Source organism: Pseudopipra pipra, chromosome 1, assembly GCF_036250125.1.
Source record: "Pseudopipra pipra isolate bDixPip1 chromosome 1, bDixPip1.hap1, whole genome shotgun sequence".
Lineage (NCBI taxonomy): Eukaryota > Metazoa > Chordata > Aves > Passeriformes > Pipridae > Pseudopipra > Pseudopipra pipra.
The window spans coordinates 92,981,533-92,999,713 of NC_087549.1; the positions used below are offsets into that span (position 1 = coordinate 92,981,533).

Below are 18,181 nucleotides of genomic sequence, written 5' to 3' on the forward strand. Positions count from 1 at the left end.
TCCACACTTGCAGCCACATCAGCTCACCTGTGGATGTTGGGAATACTCGCCATATTCATAATGCCATAGTTCATCATCACCAGGACAAAAAGATGAATGGAATACCTTAAAGACAAGAAAGGGAGTATTTAGATAATTTCTATGTTACCTGGAAGTGCTGGCATTTCAGAGTAAGGGAATATTTTTCCATGGAAATTACATAAATGCAATGTCATATCAGAGTACCAGTAAACATGGATTACCCCAATTATATCTTTATAGCCTGAATATCCAACATAGACTGATACTTACTGACAAGATGTTATTCATGTGTTTCACTGAGAGAGAGAGCAGCCTGGATCAAAGTGCACATTCAATTTCGATATATCTTTTCCAAAAGAGGAATCTTAACAGCAGACTGGCATGGTTTCAACTTCCAGAATAAACATCACAAATTAAATTAAATATTCCACTTAAAAATACTTTCATGACTCATTTTACTTTGAGGATTTGGAATAGATTATGCAGGTTAAGATTTTTTTTTAATTTATTTTTTTAGGATAACCTTAAGTGCCTTAAGGCTAAAAAGATGTGATCCAGAAAAGCTGATATGAAGTTTGAAAATATTTTTACCCAAGCTTTGTCTACGTGGTGACTAAATACTCACCACCCAAAGCAGAAGACAGCAAAGTATATTCCAAAGAGCGTTGCAAATGCATGGCGAACAGCGGAGCTGGCATGACTGGGACTCAAGTAAATACGAAACCAAAATGCAGCCAAAAGTGCAAACAGTTGACATGCTACAAAATTGATCTGTAAAAGACAAACAAAACAGAAAGCTGTTGTTATTCTTAGAGGAGAAGGGGAAGAAGTCTCTCCATTCTCAGAACAATTAACAGCAGAGGCGGGAAAAGGAGCAAAAAAGTGAGCTATGTATCTTTTGTTTCTTAGCATTCTCAATTGTGAGCCCATATGGTAACTTCTGGCCAATGACAGAAGGGATTAAACAAGCCCGTAGGCACCCAAAAACTCATACAAGAGGAAGGGTAGGCTCCAGCTACCCCAGGGTACGGAAGGGCTCTGGTGTTCCTCACTCTCCCTGGAGCAGGGCTTTACTCTCTTGCCATCCCGACGCAGGTGACCAGGCTTCCAGCCAGACTCCTTCTCTATCCTCTTGGTGGAAGGCAGAGGCCAGGAAGCAGACTGGGATTTTGAAGCATCACCCCAGTGCCTGACTTTCTCCAATCCCAGCACAAGGGCAAAATCAACAATCCTGATGTGACACTGTTTCACAAGCAGTAATAACTGGACAGCTGCCTTAGTTGAATTCCTCCACTCCACAGCATCTTCCACACAGATCTTCCAACTCACCATTTTTTGTGGTTCAACAGTGCAAAGAAAACAACTTTGTTCCACCACCAAGCAGACAGTTAAAGGAATATACAACTGTTCTCTGGCTACTGCATGTGGGAATCAGTCTGGCCCCATTGTAAGGAGGTAGCGATGGCAGTGGGAGCACAAGACACGCAGAGGGCAAACAGTACATGACTAGAGGCTACTCTTATCAGACACAAGGACAAGCAAAAGCTTCAGTGTCCTCAGAGCAAAACTGAGATCATGCTGCCTTCTTCAAGTCACCTTGTCTTTGGCAGCCTCAGCAAAAATCCCAGAAGTCAGAGAAAAAAGCAGAGCTCAGGAGCTGTCTCTAACAGAGCAAATACAGCACTAGGATACAACATCCTTAAGTCCACCCTGGACCCTAGACAGCTGGAGTTAAATTCATTTATTCAGTTGCAGTCCTTTTTTTTTTTTTTTTTTTTTTAAATCACGCTGAGCTCTACCGAAGTAAGTCATTCCAGAATGAGCAAAACTAAATAGGCTGCAACATTTAAGCAATCACTTGGATTACAGGATTATCCAAAGCTATCAGTCCAGGACAGGATGATATATCTCACTCAAATGCTCTGACATGCTGGCTGCCCAGAGGTGGTTGGATTCAGCCAGGCTTCTTGTCAAAAACATTTACAACGTGTTTAACAAGATACTACAGCCCCAAAATGCTTTTATTCTGGTGGACCATATCCAACATGGTGCAGTTCATGCAAATCCTCTTATTAGAGGTTTGTTGGCTTCATTGCTGCAGTTGCTTTATTTCAGTCATGCAGGCACTCATGCAATAGAATAATGCAATAATTTAAATACTTAGGTATGCTGAGTTTTAGTTCTTTGGAGCAGAGCCAATATCAATTGGTTTCTTGCTCATGTAAGCAACCAGCATTTATAACAGATGATGTCAGAGAACTATACTGAAGCAAATAATTCTTATTTTTAGTGCAAGATTTATAAAGCAAGAGAACAAAATTGCCCTGATCTCACAAAACACAGATGTTGTAGTAGAAATCCCAAACTCTTGTCTATTACCATAGAGTTACACTCAAAACATTAACACCTTGCTCCCATCCTTCCCCAGCCAGAGGTACAGCAGAAAGCTCTGAACCCCCTACAGGGCTGCTCTGATTGCATGCTTTCTAAGCAAGTTCCCAAACTGATGGATGCCAACTCATCAATGATAATACAGTGAACCTTAATCCCACCTCAGCCTGCTCCCACTTAGGGTCATACTAGCAAATCCAGTGCAGCTCAACTCTGCAGCATGCAGAGCTTCTCTGATTCAGTATAAAGGAGGAGAGTGCAAAGACTCACAGGAACTTGATGTTGCTGATTGTCTAAAAGACACTCACAGAAGCTTCACACCAGTAAAAGCCATCAAGATAAGCAAGTGTTTGCTTTTTACTTTCATCCAGCTCTCGTATGCCCAGTTCGAGATGTTAAGGATGCTGGGATTTCACAGGTTCACATACAGCAAAATGATAGTGCAAGATCCCACAGCAGACACACTTGTAATAGCATTTAAGTAGCTAAGGCAGTAGCAGCAAGCAAGCAGCAGAGACATCACATCACATTATACCCATTACATCACATCATGCAGTGAAGGACAGCTGATCAGCCCTGCATACATATGCTGCTGCTTGCCTACACTGTCAATTCTTTTGAGCATGTGTCACCTGTGCTACTTGGATTAAAGTCAGGATGGGTGCACCAACCATGCCACTATGATATCTTCATTTTGCTGTGCAAATTAACCACCACGGTTTCTTATCTGTGCTCTTTTTGCAGGAGTTGGGGTAAACCTTTGAACCGGGATAAAAGCAAAGTACACATCACCCTTATGTTTCAATTAGTTTTCAGTTTATAAGGGCTGTTTCTGCAGAGCAGCCAAACATCAGACTCAATGTACACAGCAAGCAATAATTTGGTAACAGAATTTGGTCTGTTTTCCACAGAGTAATAGAGGGACATGATAGCTTTTCACGTAACTACCACCTCTGTTTAGTTATTTTTATGTATAATTTTAAACACATACAGCATTCACATGTGTACACACAAAGGCTGCCAGTTCATCTGACAGTGACTTTACTGCATTCCATTTAACATTAATTTTACTCTTTATTCTACATATTTAAGGCACCTAAGTAAACAGATCCCTAAGAATTTAAGAAATGTTGTGCTGCATCACAAGTGAACTATGTCACCCTTTTCTCCCTTTCTTTTCCCAAAAAGAAAAGGGTTCATACTACTCCCTTCTGGTTATTTCCACTGTTGATAAAAACACCTTATAAACAGTTTATTGAGGGCTTCTGAACATTGACGAGTGGTGTCCACATAAAAATAATACAGAAATAAAAACTATATGTGAATTAACCCTTCTCATTCCGATCCCCCATCTCAAGTCATTTAACCTATTTTTTTAGCCAGTCACATCTATTCAATATTGCCATAAAAATTTTGCTCATCTGCTCTCCACTTTGCTAGCAGAAAAGAAACACCTTTGCTTTTTACAGTCATTTTCTTCCATGCTCTAGAGAGTAAGATGTAATAAAATTAGGAATCAGAGCACATGACAGGTTGCCAAAAGAAGACACTGTCTTCCTTTCATTTTCCATGATTACACACTGGAAGATAGAAAGGCAGTTTCATCACAGTATCCTGCAATGACATCTGGAAGACTTGTATCTGAGTCACAGCCAGCTGAAGACAGCCTTGCAATGCAGAAACAAGATATCTGCACTTTTGGAGAGAGAGAAAATCTGGAACAGCTCCAGCTCAACTGGCTTGATCATTATTGTTGTCTAGTTAATGAATCCTTTTATTCTTTATTAGTCTCAACTTTAAAAAGCTGGATGGATCCAGAGCATATAAACATCAGGTGTGAACAACAATGAAAAAAAATAAACTGTAGTTCCTCTCCTTATTCCTTCAGATTCTGTAGCAGCAATAACTCAAAGTGATATTTAGATTGCAAATCTGAGTTTTATACAAAGCAAGCAATCAGGTCAAACCAACTGACCAAGCACTCATGATGCTGATGCAAGAACAACCAAACATAACAGTTTCAAAATCCCCTTATACTATTATGCTATAACCCAAGCCCTCAAAGTTCATAAAAGGCTAGTTCTATCTGCCTTGAGCCTTGGCATTTTCTACCATTTTTAACAGGGTGAAACCAACTTGGCAAACGTTGGACTGGTACTGTAGGGAGGGGACAGACAAACTCCTAGGGATTTGGAAGCACCCTTCCAGTCATCTCCATCAACAGGCAGGGCATATTACATAGGAAAGTCATCTCCTCAACTTCCTAACTACTCTCAGAGGACAACTGGGTATTGGGTCCCACTAACTGTGGGCACTTTAAAGGGCAAATACCAGCTGGCAAATCACAAAATAAAGGTTCTAAATACCTGGCATTAAATACATGGATCTAAAAATCTCACCATTTGGAGGACCTGAGCCCAGTGGAAATAACAATGAATAGGAAGAATTATCACCTTTTGTTCTGGAAGCAAAGTGGCTCCATGGTGAAGCCTGGAGGAAAAAAAAAAAAAAAAAAGAAAAAAAAAAAAAAGAAAGAAAACAAAAGTAGTAACTTGCCAAATCCCTCTAACAGGAAAGCCATGGAGCCATAGAGGATTCCCAAAAAGAGACAGGTAAATATGTTGCTTGGTGCACTGAAAAATTACTAGAAAAAAACCCCACAAAAATCTTAAAAGAGGAAAATGGAAAGTGGTTTTCCTAGCTAGGAGTTCTGGAGATAGGAAACAGAAAATATGAGAGGAGACAAAACCTGGATTTATACACTTCCACCTAATCATCACAAAGAATCTTGATCACTGCTTGCTGTAGTTCAAAGTAGGCTGCTAATCACCCACTTCAGGAAGTTTCCTTTTCCCTCACCCCATAAGCCTTGCATCTGCAAATCTCCCCATTTAAAAAAGTGGTAATATAAATTTGAGAGTTACTAGATCACACTCTAGGAAGACATAGTAAGTACAAGCACATAGTCTCTTATTTTAGTGCTTTAAACCTTTTCCTTATAGTTAAGCATCAGAAAGAAATATCCTGCATTCTGTTTTGACCACAGAAATACTTTGTTTTTCCTCTAGTATTTTTTTCCTCCCTTACACTATCAGAAAGACTGACTCACTGTCCAAAAATCTAGGAGGATACAACAAATTGACCATGCAGTTCTCTCCAAACTCCAAATGGCAATTAAGTCCATTACGCAAACCAGACAGTCCTCTGTAAGCAAAATTCCTAATAATGCTGTAATTCACTCACCATGAAAATCACTATGAGCAGTCACACTGCTAACTTGTCCCTCGCTGGATGACAAGGTGCCAGTGTGTCCCCAACAGCACACAATCTTTGGACAAAAACCATATTCACAGAGGTATAAGCGTGTTACAGCACAGTCAGGCTGCCAGAATATTTCCAGCTAGCATCCAGGTCCATGTCCACTTCGATGTGTAGCAGATGATCCTGTCTGTCCTCAGATTATAGATATCACAGAAGATACCTCTATTCCAGGCTTTGCAATTACCAGACAAATGAGAGAATAAGGCTTTAAATCTGCATTTCATCTGCTGAACAAAAGAAAGTATAAGAACAGAGGCCTCTCATAGTGGCTCAGCATAAAGTTGTAACTCATAGTCAAGACACTTTGTCTTTGCTGCTATCTACTAATGAGCTACTGAGCATTAGTTTAGGAGGTTGCTACAAGGTTTTTATATGGAAAATTAGAATTTCTCCTCTATTAACCAACTTAACACAGATCACCAAACAGCTGTTTTCAGTATTTGTAAAAGCATAAAAAACCTTGTTAACAGAAACTACTGACAGCAGTAGTAACTCCTCAAGTCAAACCACTGTCTGTGAAGTCCAACAGTCCTTGGGCAGTATTTTGGAAAGGGGATGCCATAATAAAGGATTCCACTTTGCCAGAGATCAGCCCCATTTTCCAGGATGGTGTCTTTCTTGCAAAGAATAAAGCAAGAACTACAGAAGTGCAATAATTTGTTTTCCATGTTTAAAGGACTCTTTTGTGCATATAATCAAAAGACACCTTGCAAACAACATGTTTAAGTTCACTTTGCAAAAGATATTTCTACTTCGATGTTGAAAAATAGATCTGCTGTTATGATAACATTTCATAACATCCAAATTGTGATATTTAAAATGGGTGTGTTAAGAATGAGAGATGGAAAAGCCTTTAATCAGATGTCAAAGATATCTGATACTTACTGAAATTTTTCAAAATATTTTGATCTTCCAGACTATTTTTGTGAACTATAAGGACAAATATTCTCTGCAGAGATCACTTAGCTCTACACAGGGAGGGGACAAACACCCCCAAAAAGGAGGGCAATATCATAGAAAGTTTCCCACTGCTAGAATTTTGAGTTAGGTTTCCAGAGAGAAAAAGGATTTGTGTAACATCATCTGTGTAGCTCCCCTTATTGCCCACAGTGGTATCGCTTTGCACAGAACTCGGAGCACTGAGAGCCAGCACAAACAGGCATTTGTAAAGAAAGCAGAACCGACTGCCACTTGCAGGGTGCTTGTATTTTTTATTTATTTTTTTTTTATAGTCGGGCACTGTGGACTGCAAATGGCATGGATTAGAGAAGAGACAAATTAATATACATTGGGAAAATACTGATTTGACTGCTGAAACATCACAGCTCCAACACTATACGAAACCAACTCATTTCTCTGGCTTTGTGTTGTAGGAGCCCTATGGAAGATTTTGAGGGGACAGAAGCAAAGGCTTGAATACAGAATTTCTTTTGTGGAAGAGAGATAAAATGCAAATATGCATGACTAATTTAAGATTATTGTGCTCTTCAGAAACAGCACTAAGTTGTCATAGCCTTGGCTTTTTTTGTGCAGTTGCATGCAGAAAACGGAGCTGGTAAAGTAGAATATACCAAACTGACAGTATTTTGGCCTGTTGTGCTGTTTTCCTGGGTAAATTCTGCTGTTTCCGTACTTGCAGGGTCAAATATCCTTCCATGATTTAGACTATAAACTTGAAACAGATGTTCTTTCTGGATTACTTCTGCGAAGCCACTAGCAGAATAATCACTAGCAGGACATACAAATATAGCTATAGAACACATTAAACCCTGAGTCTTCAAAAATTTTTAAAGAAAAACATTTGAATGAAAAGTAAACTTGAGAAGTCAAATCTACATCATAATGCTAAGTCACACACCCATACTTTTACCTTTGATGTCTGATAAATTGAACATGTGGACCTGATCCAAAACTGGCTTTAGTTTGCTGTCAACAGCTCTCACATTGAGCTGTAATGACTCTGTATGTTGAACAGATATTTAAGCACTGATTATTTATGTGCAGCAATGTTCTGCCACTACTTATATCTCACTAATTACTCCTCTCTCAGCGAGTAATGCCAAATGATGACATTCCCTTGTACCTGAGATACCCAGCACTAATTCCTACCTGCAATAGAAACAGCAGCAAAATCAAATAATCTGGAGCATTTACTCATTCAGGTAGTTCTTTTAAACCAGAATGCCTTTAGGTTATTAGGAGAGATGCATCATTTTTTCAGCCGACTCAGCAGTGAGATAGCACACTAATTACAGTACCCTTAAATCCAAAAAAAGTACTTTAAAAAGAATAATTTGACATATCACTGTGCAGGTAAAGTATCACACAGTATAATGTGTCAGACATGTCTAAAAGCAGAACTACAGATAGCAGGTCAGAGTATAGAGGATATTTTAATCTAAAAAGGAAAAAGAGTAGTAAAATATTGTTATCCAAACAAGAAGTCTGACCAAAAAAATCAATACCAGCCTTGCTTTTCCAAAAGCTTCCCAAGGAAATAAGGGTCACTTGGATCAAGCACTTCCCGTAAGAAAGATGTGATTTTGTGCCATCTACCCTCCTTGCTTATGCAAAGTTTCATAGTGATGCAGAGGGTACAGACTAACCTTGTCATCACATTACTCCATCAGCTCTTCTCACAGGGTGCGCTCAAAAGACACCATTTAAGAGTATGTGAAGTTAGGAGACACATGCTGAAGGGAAAAATAGCAGAAACACGGAAGACAACAACTCTGGGAGAGTAAAATACAACAAAGCAGAGACAAGTGCCTGCAAAGCCTCCTCTGAAAGCCTTCCCACAGTGGGGACACCAAGCACTTCTTCTCCCCCTTTCTTAGCCACCTGCAGGGCTCAGGCAGCTATCTGGAGCTTGGTTCCTTAGTTTTCATAATCATTAAATACACCACTTACCCATCTTTTTCTCACAAACGAATTCTTGGATAATAGGTATTGTTCCCGACTGGTCTTTTCAGACGTGATGAGTGCTCCTAAATCCCAAACAACTAATTTCACATCACCTCTCAAGAGCATTGCCAAGCCCCTGCTCTACAACACTGTCAACTCATCCACCACAGACAAAGGGTCAGCAACAAACAGGAAGCAGGACCAAGACAGGTCTCATTAGACATGATCCAGATTGACTTCAACAACCTCAAGCACTAGCTGCTCTAGAGATTTCAGTCAAATTTCTACATTTGTATTCTTCAGGAAATAACTTCAAAGTAGCAGCACTAAGAATAGCATCAACACAGACCTGATTCCCCCCCCCCCAGATTTAAAGGTTTAGTTTTTAAAAACTTAAAACACAGCACAGCAAGCCAAGCACCTTTTCACTTTGTCTGTATAACTGATCAGTACCTAGATGATTTATTCAAAAAGAAAGAAGACAATACAGACAAGTGTTTGTAAACCCAGCAACCCTGCTGGCATATCTTTCTGTGGCTTCAATGTCAATTATCTTCCCCAAATACCAATGGGAATTGCACGAATGTAGGAATGGCAGGATCCTTGTAGCAATGTTTCTAAAAACCCAATTCAGAAACACGCTTAACTTTCAGGTCAGATGAAAGCCTTGTACATGCACATATTCATCAATCTAAAAATAAAACAGTAGGCTTAAAGTGCAATCCTTCACTAGAATGGGAAGTGGCACATCTAAAATAACTTGCCCCATTCTTGCTGTTGCAATGTCTGTGCAATTCTATTTTCAGTTCCTTTTCTATAGAAAAATGTAAGTGGTCTTTAAAAATACAAACCAACACAAACAGACCAGTTTTGTTCACATTATCCCAGTTATATCCCAGTAAGTGGACATAACAGAAAGAAACAAATATCAGTAAGGGGAAAAAAGTGCCAACTTCACAAGTTATTCTAAGCCAAAAGAAAGCTGGCTTTTTTTTCCCCACTATAGAAACTGTCAGCACTGTGCTAAATTTAGGCACATTATCCTTGGAATTAGTGGCTTGATCAAAGACTAAACTTTTCAGATATCACAATGGTATTCTGTAATACTTTATTAGGCCTTTAAACACAAAAAATCTGGAACATCCTGTATTTAAATGCTCAGTCATGCTCATAGTAACTTAAAAAAAGGGGCACTGTAAACGTTAGTGTATTAGGACACGCTTAAAAAATTTATGCAAGGACTTTGCTAGAGGAAGGGTAGAATTTATCTGTCCTGACATTCATTTTGATACCTGAGGCAGTTCATCTAAATTTCTTTTGATTTCGATGGGGAAAAAAGGCAATTTTATGTTGCAATTCAACAAATCCTAAAACACAAGTCTAAAAGAGGTACTTCTACTATAAAAGTAATCTAGATGAATACGTTTAAATGTAGAAATGTACACTGAAGACTTACAAAGATGAACAATATTTATACTACATGCATTAACTTTACCAGAAGCAAAAAGAAATCTCTGGATTGTGAAACTGGACTTCACTTAGTTATAAGAAATGAGGTTTCCAAAAATGTCCCACAGTTTCCCATGCTCCAGTGTTTGGCTTAACACTTAAAGACACCATAAAATGGTATCCTATTACAGAAGCTGGTATTCTGCAATAAAATAAGCCCACTTCAAGTGCCTGAAATAAAACTGAGGGGGAAAAAAAACCCCGAAACAAAAACAAAACAAACCCAACCAAACCGAAAAAAGTGCCAATCAGGAGGAAAGCAAACTAGCATATCTACTCCCAGACATGTGTAGAAGAGTTTTAGGGCAACAATGCTCCTACATGATGGGTGTAGTCAACACACTTGGTTTCCTGCTTCCCCAAGCAGGTGCTACAAACCTCAGTTCTTCCTGTCCTCTTCCTTGCCTGAGCAATCTTGTATCTCCAAAACACAGAGTGACGGTATTTGCAGATGGAGTGAAGAACAAAAAAGATGCTTTCAGATGAGCTTAAAAATATAATTTTAGGGTACATCAACATGGAAAGGTGAGGATCTGTGTTGTACTCCCATGCTCCAACCTAGCAAAATAAGGGGCCACCCTACCCTTTCCAACAATGCAGAGTCACAGAATTTGTTGAAAGAGGTACAGAAAATATTCCCAGCTACCTTTCACAGGCAGAAGAGAATACACAAAGATTTTGGGAAGCCATCAGTAAGGGCCAGGGAAAATCTGCAGTGAATCTGCTGAGAATTTTTTTTGGTTTTAGAGTTAATTTTCAGTCATCTCAACCTGTGCAGATGTACAACTGACAGGTTTTTCACACAAGAAGAAAAAGAAGCATGGCAAAAGAGGAGGAAATATATGCACGAGCACTGTTTTTAGTAGTAAACTTTAGTCAGAACCATTTATTTGATTGGAAAAGTCAGTTTATACTTTGGCAATTATGTTTGCAAACATAAGAGTTAGTAAATATCACTCTTTTTGCTTCCATAAACAGTTGCTTGCAGAGTCACCCATTTTCACCAAGGTCCTTGATTCTGCTGGCCAGCAGATTTTCTGGATAGCTATTTTCTTCATTTTTAGCCTTTTTCCAAAGAGATGTGTATGGGTTTGCTGTTTTGGGGTTTGGGGTTTTTTTTCAATTTAAGCAAAATTATCTTTTTTTCATTCCTTTGCTGTAACAGTGGCCATGTGGAATCAGAACTGCCAACTCCAGACACTCACTTTCAGTCTCCTGAGATTTCACAGCCATAAAATACTGCTCTTTCCTATTGTTCTGCAGTTTTAAAGTAAAATTATTGCTCTATGCTTTCTAATATATGACACATTTATCTAACCTTCATTCACGTGGGTTGCAGACTTACTTTTACTCCCTTCAGAACAGTGGCAGGAAGAGAAGCCACCAATAAAACGTGTACAGTGACAATATCCTGTTGTGGTTTTTTTTCCTTCCTTATTTCTGCTCAGAATTTGCAGCATACTTGCTTCGTGCTCATTTATTTTGGATCTTAAACCATGCAAAAAGACAAGAATGTAGCCCCAGCTGTTTAGTTATGCCTGTTACAAGCACCTTACATCTACAGCAAGTATCTCTGGAAGCTGAACTTTGGAGCATGTCTAATTTTAGGCGCTTAACTTCAGACATTATTGAAAACAAGTAACTTGGAGATCACAAGTACTCAGGACTTGGCACAAGTCAAACATCTCGACTGTGACTGAAATAACATCTCTGGAAATCATCAGTACCTTTCCAAAAAAGTCATGCTCTGAAGGAATTTCAGGGTTGACCCCTCAAATTAAAAACAAACAAACAAACAAACGAAACCCCCAAAACATTTCCTAGTTTTCAAACCTAGCAACCAAATCAAAACAAAAACTAACAGGAAAACACACGGCATCAGTAAGCATCAGTTGCTGAATAAAGAAATATAAACAACAACAAAAAAAGAAGAGATATGTGTATTTTGCTATAAATTAATTTTATTTGCAATATGCTATATTTGAGGAAAAAAGACTTAATTTCCTTGTCTCATTAAAGCCTTCTTTACACATCCCTCCACCAGAGCTGCACGGTTCTATTTGCATGCAGTACAACAGAACTTTTGGTTATAACACTAATACTTTCCAAAGATAACTGCAATATCAGGAGGAAAAAACTCACGTTTATATTGTTTAATCACAGTATTATATTTTTGTATTCTTGCCATGCTTATGAGTCAGCAATAGCAGAAACATAACCTGCTTTTGTTAGGCAACAGGAATAAGTCTCATTTTTTCCTCTTCAACAGTTTGGGAAAAAAAGAGAAGAATGCTCTTACAGTTTAAAATTATTACAGTGATGCTCCTACTATGCAGTGACAGGCAACTCATTATCCAAGAAACAAAGTACAACAACAAAATTCCAAAAACTCCAAGTGAACTGTTCTTGAAATACCCTTAGAATTTGAACATAGCCAGGGAAAAGAAATTCAACAATCCTTTAAGTTGCATAAACAATTATAACTTCCCTTTCAAACAAGCTCTTTACACATAAAGCCTAAAAAAACATGCTTTAAGAGAACTAGGACATTGCAGGATCTGCACAGCTTTCCATCTCTCAGGCTTTCCATCTCTCTTTCTATCGCAAGGCTTTATGCCACTAAAATCTGGACGTCTCAGAAGCACGATGAGAAAGCATTTCAGGGTTGATTTTTAGCAAACTTAGCTATCTCAAAACACACGTGGAGTTTTCCCCCACTGTTACTATAGCACTAAAGTGCAGACTTAGATTCAGGTAGCATTTCAGTTTCTCTGATGCTGGAAGGCACAAGAGCAATGAGCAGCACATACTTTAGACTTTATAGAGGACAAGGGAGAGGAGCCTCAGAAGCAGATGACCAGGGTTTCCAATGACTGCCTGAAGCCTCTCCAGGGCAAAAGATGGTAGTTTCACCTGCCAGCAAATAAATGAGACCGCTGTCTCATAGACAGAAAGACACAAAGCAACTGCAAAGACATGATCCTCGAATCATGTGCCTGGAAACAGGCACATTTGCCATTTAGGGTCTTCTAAACTGGACTGCTACATCACCCTTACATCTGTGCTCAAAAACTGAAGTGTCAGAGGAAAAGGAAAAGGGAAGGCAGATTCAGAATCCATTTCCCCCTAATAATCATTTAAACTCTGACTCAATTTTATCCAGGCCAAAAAAAAACAGGAAGCCTAACTGAGATAACTAGGCAACTGAGATAATGGTGCACAAAAAAGGTATGATTGATAAACAGATAGATAGCAGACTACTGATCAGGGTGTCAGAAACCTATCAAAGGATGAAGGCAGACTTTACTAGACACCTGCTGGCAGAGTCTCTTCAGAGAGAATATGCAGATTGTGAAACTACCAAATACGGCATTGAAGATATGCAGCATGAACTGAACAGAGGGGAAGTGCTCAGCATAGGGATAAAAATCCCCCAACAGTTAAAAATCAGAAGAATAAGAGGATAACCAACAGGGAAATACATAGTAAATCATATAAGGAGTCAGTTACTTTTTATATAAACTAATAAATAGAAGAACAGGTACAGCCAGGGCTGCTTGAAAGTGGGATGTTGGAGAAGTGACCTCTCCTGGGCGTTGGCTGATCTTCCCTACAGAGATATGGTGCTTCCTGCAGTATCACCATGTGAAGAAACATGAGTAATAAATCCAGCACTGAGTCAAGCTCTGGGAGGGGTTGACGACTTTAGCAGCCCCACTCACCCATAATGGAAGAGGCCATGCTTGGGACTGCCAGCAGTGACTTGGGATCCTAAAAGCATCAGCAACACCAGCAGCAGAGCTGGCAGAAACCAGTGCCTGCAGAGGGGACAGGCCCTGAAAGGAGCCAGAAAAAGAACAGGTACTCCCAAAAGCTTTTTCTTTTAAGCTAACATTACTCTAGAAACTCATGTTTTTCAGATAAACATCCAGGTCCACACTGGCTCTGGCCAAGTTAGTACCTCCTGTTGAAAGGTGTTTCACAGCCATGTCTGGACTGCATGCAAAAGACCTTAATTTTAATCACTGATGAATCTGCAGCCTTTCAATGTTATCACATTTTTCTCTGCACATGAAGAAACACAGGGAGACAGAAGGAAAGGAGTCCCTTCTTCCTGTGACCAGAAAGATTGTGAACTCCCCATCCCTGGAGGTGATCAAGATCACCTGGGGCTCTGAGTAACCTGGTCTACTGGAAGGTTCCCTGGCACAAGGGGTTGATGTTAGATGATCTTCAAAGTCCCTTTCAACCCAAGATGAATTCTAAGTTCATTAATTCCATTTAATGAACTAGTTCTTGTTCAGTTTAGTTCTAGTTCATTCTAAATTCCAAGAATTCTATGATTCCATGTCCTGGATCTATTTCTTTTATGCTGCTCACATATACTTTCACCATGATCCCTCTTAAAAGTCACATTTCTAATGCAAACCCTTTAGTTCCCTCATTTTGCTTTTGCGTGTTTAAGAAAATAAGTTTACCCTGTAATTTTTTTCTCTTTTACCTAGTTCATATTTTCATTCTATTTTCATGACAAAGAACAGTAGTCATCTTTTGATTGACAAGAGCAACTACAACGGGACAGAAACATTTCCCTCTGCCCTGGACCATTCTTTGTTCTAATCCTCATTTTATTTACTGATTATCACCAACAGAACATCTCTGAAACTTTCTTTTTCCAAACTGCTGAGCCCATTTTCCTCTCTGCAATGTTATATTTGAAAATTGGGAACCAGAACCCTATCACAGAAGTGGTAATAAAGGTAACACAAAATTAAAATCACATTCTCTGAATAGAAAACAAACAAATGTTTCCTCTCTCAAGAGTCTATCGCATTTCACAGTGTATCACAGCAACATGCCTACACTTTTGACATACTTGTACAAAATAGGGAAAACCCACCCATAACCATACCACTGCAGTGTTATTGTTGCTGTGGCAACTACAGACCACAATTTTTTCCCTCAAGAGAATTAGCACAAACACAAACACACACACACAAAGGCATAGAAGTTGTGAGTGCTAACAGTGCCCACAACTCACTGTGGATACATAATGCTGCCATCAAAAACTGTATTTAATTCAAAAAAATCCTTTAACTTCTCAGTCACTATCTCAAAATCGTTTGTCTACACTTTGTTTTCACCTTCAATATAGCATAGTTGGCAAAACATCCTGAAAAACCATTACACATAAGAAGTGTAAATGTCAGACTATTAAAACTCCACTTCTGAGCGAACAAAGTAATTCTAAAACTCTCTCTAAAATAGATAAATTATTGATCTATAAGCTGGAATTTGCTGGTATAAATACTTAATGCAAACCATAGGAGTCAGGGATTTGAACCTGCCCTCTGTGTGTGCACACGTAAGATAAACAAAGTCAATAATGTACTCTCCTTAACAATCCCTCTCACTGATAACAGGAAAAAACCTACTTTCACCAGTTTATAATGTCATTTAAGCTAGATGTAAGAGTTAATAATTAAAACTATTCTACTCAGTGGTCCATTAAAAAAAAAAAAAAAGGTTTACTTAAAACCAATACATGAGCACAAAAACAAGCATGGAAGTTATTCAAGAAATGCTGGGAGTGGGGGGTCCTCAAACGTCTTGGGTTTTGCCTTGTTATTTTACCTTCCCCATTCCTGTCCTATCTGCATACCAATGCCAAATTGCACTTGAATAAGAAACCACAAACGAAGAAAATGCTCAAGTCCAATTAGAGCTTTTGTCACAAGACTGGGGCCTGTAGAGGCAGCAAACACTCACCCAGCGCATGACAGCCTGCAGTTGAAGTTTCTTTCTTGGCCTGAAATTGTTATTAAGTTTTTCTAGTATTCTGCATGCAATCCAAAGAAATTATCCAAAAGAGTATTTTCTTGCCTCCTCTTCCAACCCCAGATATGCCCAGCCTGACACACTCACTGAACTCAAAGACCACAGAATATAATCTCACACTGATCAAAAATTTTAAACTTGCTATTCCATAAGATTGCCAGTTTTTTGTCTGGGACTTACCAGACAGATACACACACTCAAATCTATTTGCCTTTTGCATAAGTCATCTAGGTAGGCAGATCAGATGCTTTGAGACAGCATCCGACCCACTGTGCTGCAGAGTGTCACATGAGGGCACAGGTAAAAGTCCCATTATCCAGCCACTCAATCGCCCAGGAACACCAGGCAAATGTTCAGGGTGCTCAAATCCCACCTGGACAAGGCATCCAGAAAGAGGGAAGTGAAGAATTGTTCTACTATCGTTTTGCCTGAGACCAGACAGCATGGCAACACCCATGTTACAGACTGATTGACTAACTTCCTTAAGTTTTCAGAGTAATACTACCATTTCCTCTTAAAGAAAAAAAATAAAAATAATTCCAGGGTGGTAAAGTTGTCTAGTTAATACCTTGAATTTTGGTTTTAAAAATTATTTTCTATTTGGATATTTTCCTAACACTTAGAGGAATCATTGAGAACAAATTCTTTGGGAATCTTTAAATGTTCCAACATATTCGATTCAGAAATATGTTTACAAGATTTTTTCCTCACATTATTAAGATTTTTTTTTTTAAAGCCTGGACTTTTATTACCATGAGGGAAGCCCACAATGAGCAGAAAAGAAATTTCCACTCAACTCCATTAAGAATGCAACATACTGCAAATAGACGCCCTCCAAAAAACTTCTAAAAAACCATTTATGTCAGAAACTATTGCTTGTGCTTTTGTTTTTGCGCTCACCTACAATTTTGCAAAACCTGTTTAAAGTGCTTTGAGCCAGGAATAAAAAGGACTAGTGAAAATGAACATTTCCAGTCGAGATCATACGAAGGGAGAATGACGCAATCCTGACCTGGGGAAGGACCACCCAAAGGGTTTCCCAGAGCTGTTTTTCTCCTCGTGCTGTTCTCTCCCTTGGCAGAGGCAGGACTGGCTGACCCAGCTGATCCCCGTGCAGAACGGGCTGGATTCCACCTATTCAGAAGTGACCAAACAAGCCTGACCAGTGCTGTGCTCTGAAGAAACCGCCAAATGAAGGTCAGAGAATTCCACTATGTTCATCTTACCAAGTGCTATGGTGCAGCAAAACGGGTTTGAAGAGCAAAACAACTGAGGGCGAGGACCCCTCATTCGAGGGACTAATTGCTGGAAGGGTCTCAATTCAGAGGAGCTGAACTCTAGTGCTGTGTGCGCCTTAACAGATGAAATACTGCAAGTTTCTGGGCCACATCCTTTGGCTTCACATTCATAGACAGCAACCCTGTGTAGGTGCTCCAGGGCCACTTCATGTACAAAGTGTGCCAAGTGGGGACAGTCAAGAGATTCTTTCCTGAAGCCCACTCCTGATCCAAACTACATGTTGACATAAAGACTCCCACCACTATTAATAAAGGACAGTAGAAATTTTTGCATCAGACTGTACTTTTAAGAGCCAGCCTGAGTTTCTGGAAGGTCTCCTTAATCACCCTCACTAGACTACCCAAGTATCCAGGAGACAAGGCTTGGTACCCTCAAGGTTACCTGCAACTACTAGGTGACATACAGAGCGATTTTTTTCATTCCAAAGAGAAACACGGCCCATTGACATCAGACTTTTTACGCGGTTTTAGATAAATACAAAAGGTTGGATTCACCTCTGCAGTAATGCCAAGCCCAGTGCTGCAGCCACCCCTGCCCAGGGATTAGCAACACCACTTGCAGTTTGGCAACTCTGCCTCAAGTGCTGCCCACTCTTGTGAACTGTAACAGGAGCCAAGGAACAGCCAGGGCATTAAATACTGTGCCAGGCTGGCCAATGTTCAGTAAATTCTAAGCATCAGGGGCTCCCCTGAAAGCACAGAGCCAGCTCTGTGCTCAGTGCCTAGAACCCTAGGCTGGAGCCCAAGAGTATTCATCAGTACTCTATATTTTCTCAAAATAGCTGCAGAGCACCACTAAATCAGTTCTGGCATGATTAATGTGCAGAGAAGGTTTCAGGAAACTTTATGCAGCCCTTCAACGTTTATTTTTCCAGATCTTGTTTAATACAAATGAAGAA

At 39.5% G+C, this 18,181-nt stretch overlaps 1 protein-coding gene across 4 annotated transcripts in view; it reads right to left on the reverse strand.

Moving 5' to 3' along the window:
• The window catches only part of MBOAT1 (membrane bound O-acyltransferase domain containing 1), a 56,921-nt gene that overhangs the window by 33,348 nt on the left and 5,392 nt on the right, over positions 1 to 18,181 (reverse strand). For all 4 annotated transcript variants that reach the window (XR_010432954.1, XR_010432957.1, XM_064665646.1 and 1 more), the window contains exons 2-3: positions 647 to 792; positions 28 to 105 (exon numbers count right to left, since the gene is read on the reverse strand). Coding sequence is in view for 2 of the 4 variants with exons in the window: in XM_064665646.1 (XP_064521716.1) it covers positions 28 to 105; positions 647 to 792 (224 nt within the window). In the remaining 2 variants the exon portion in view is untranslated. The remainder of the gene's footprint in view (positions 1 to 27; positions 106 to 646; positions 793 to 18,181) is intronic.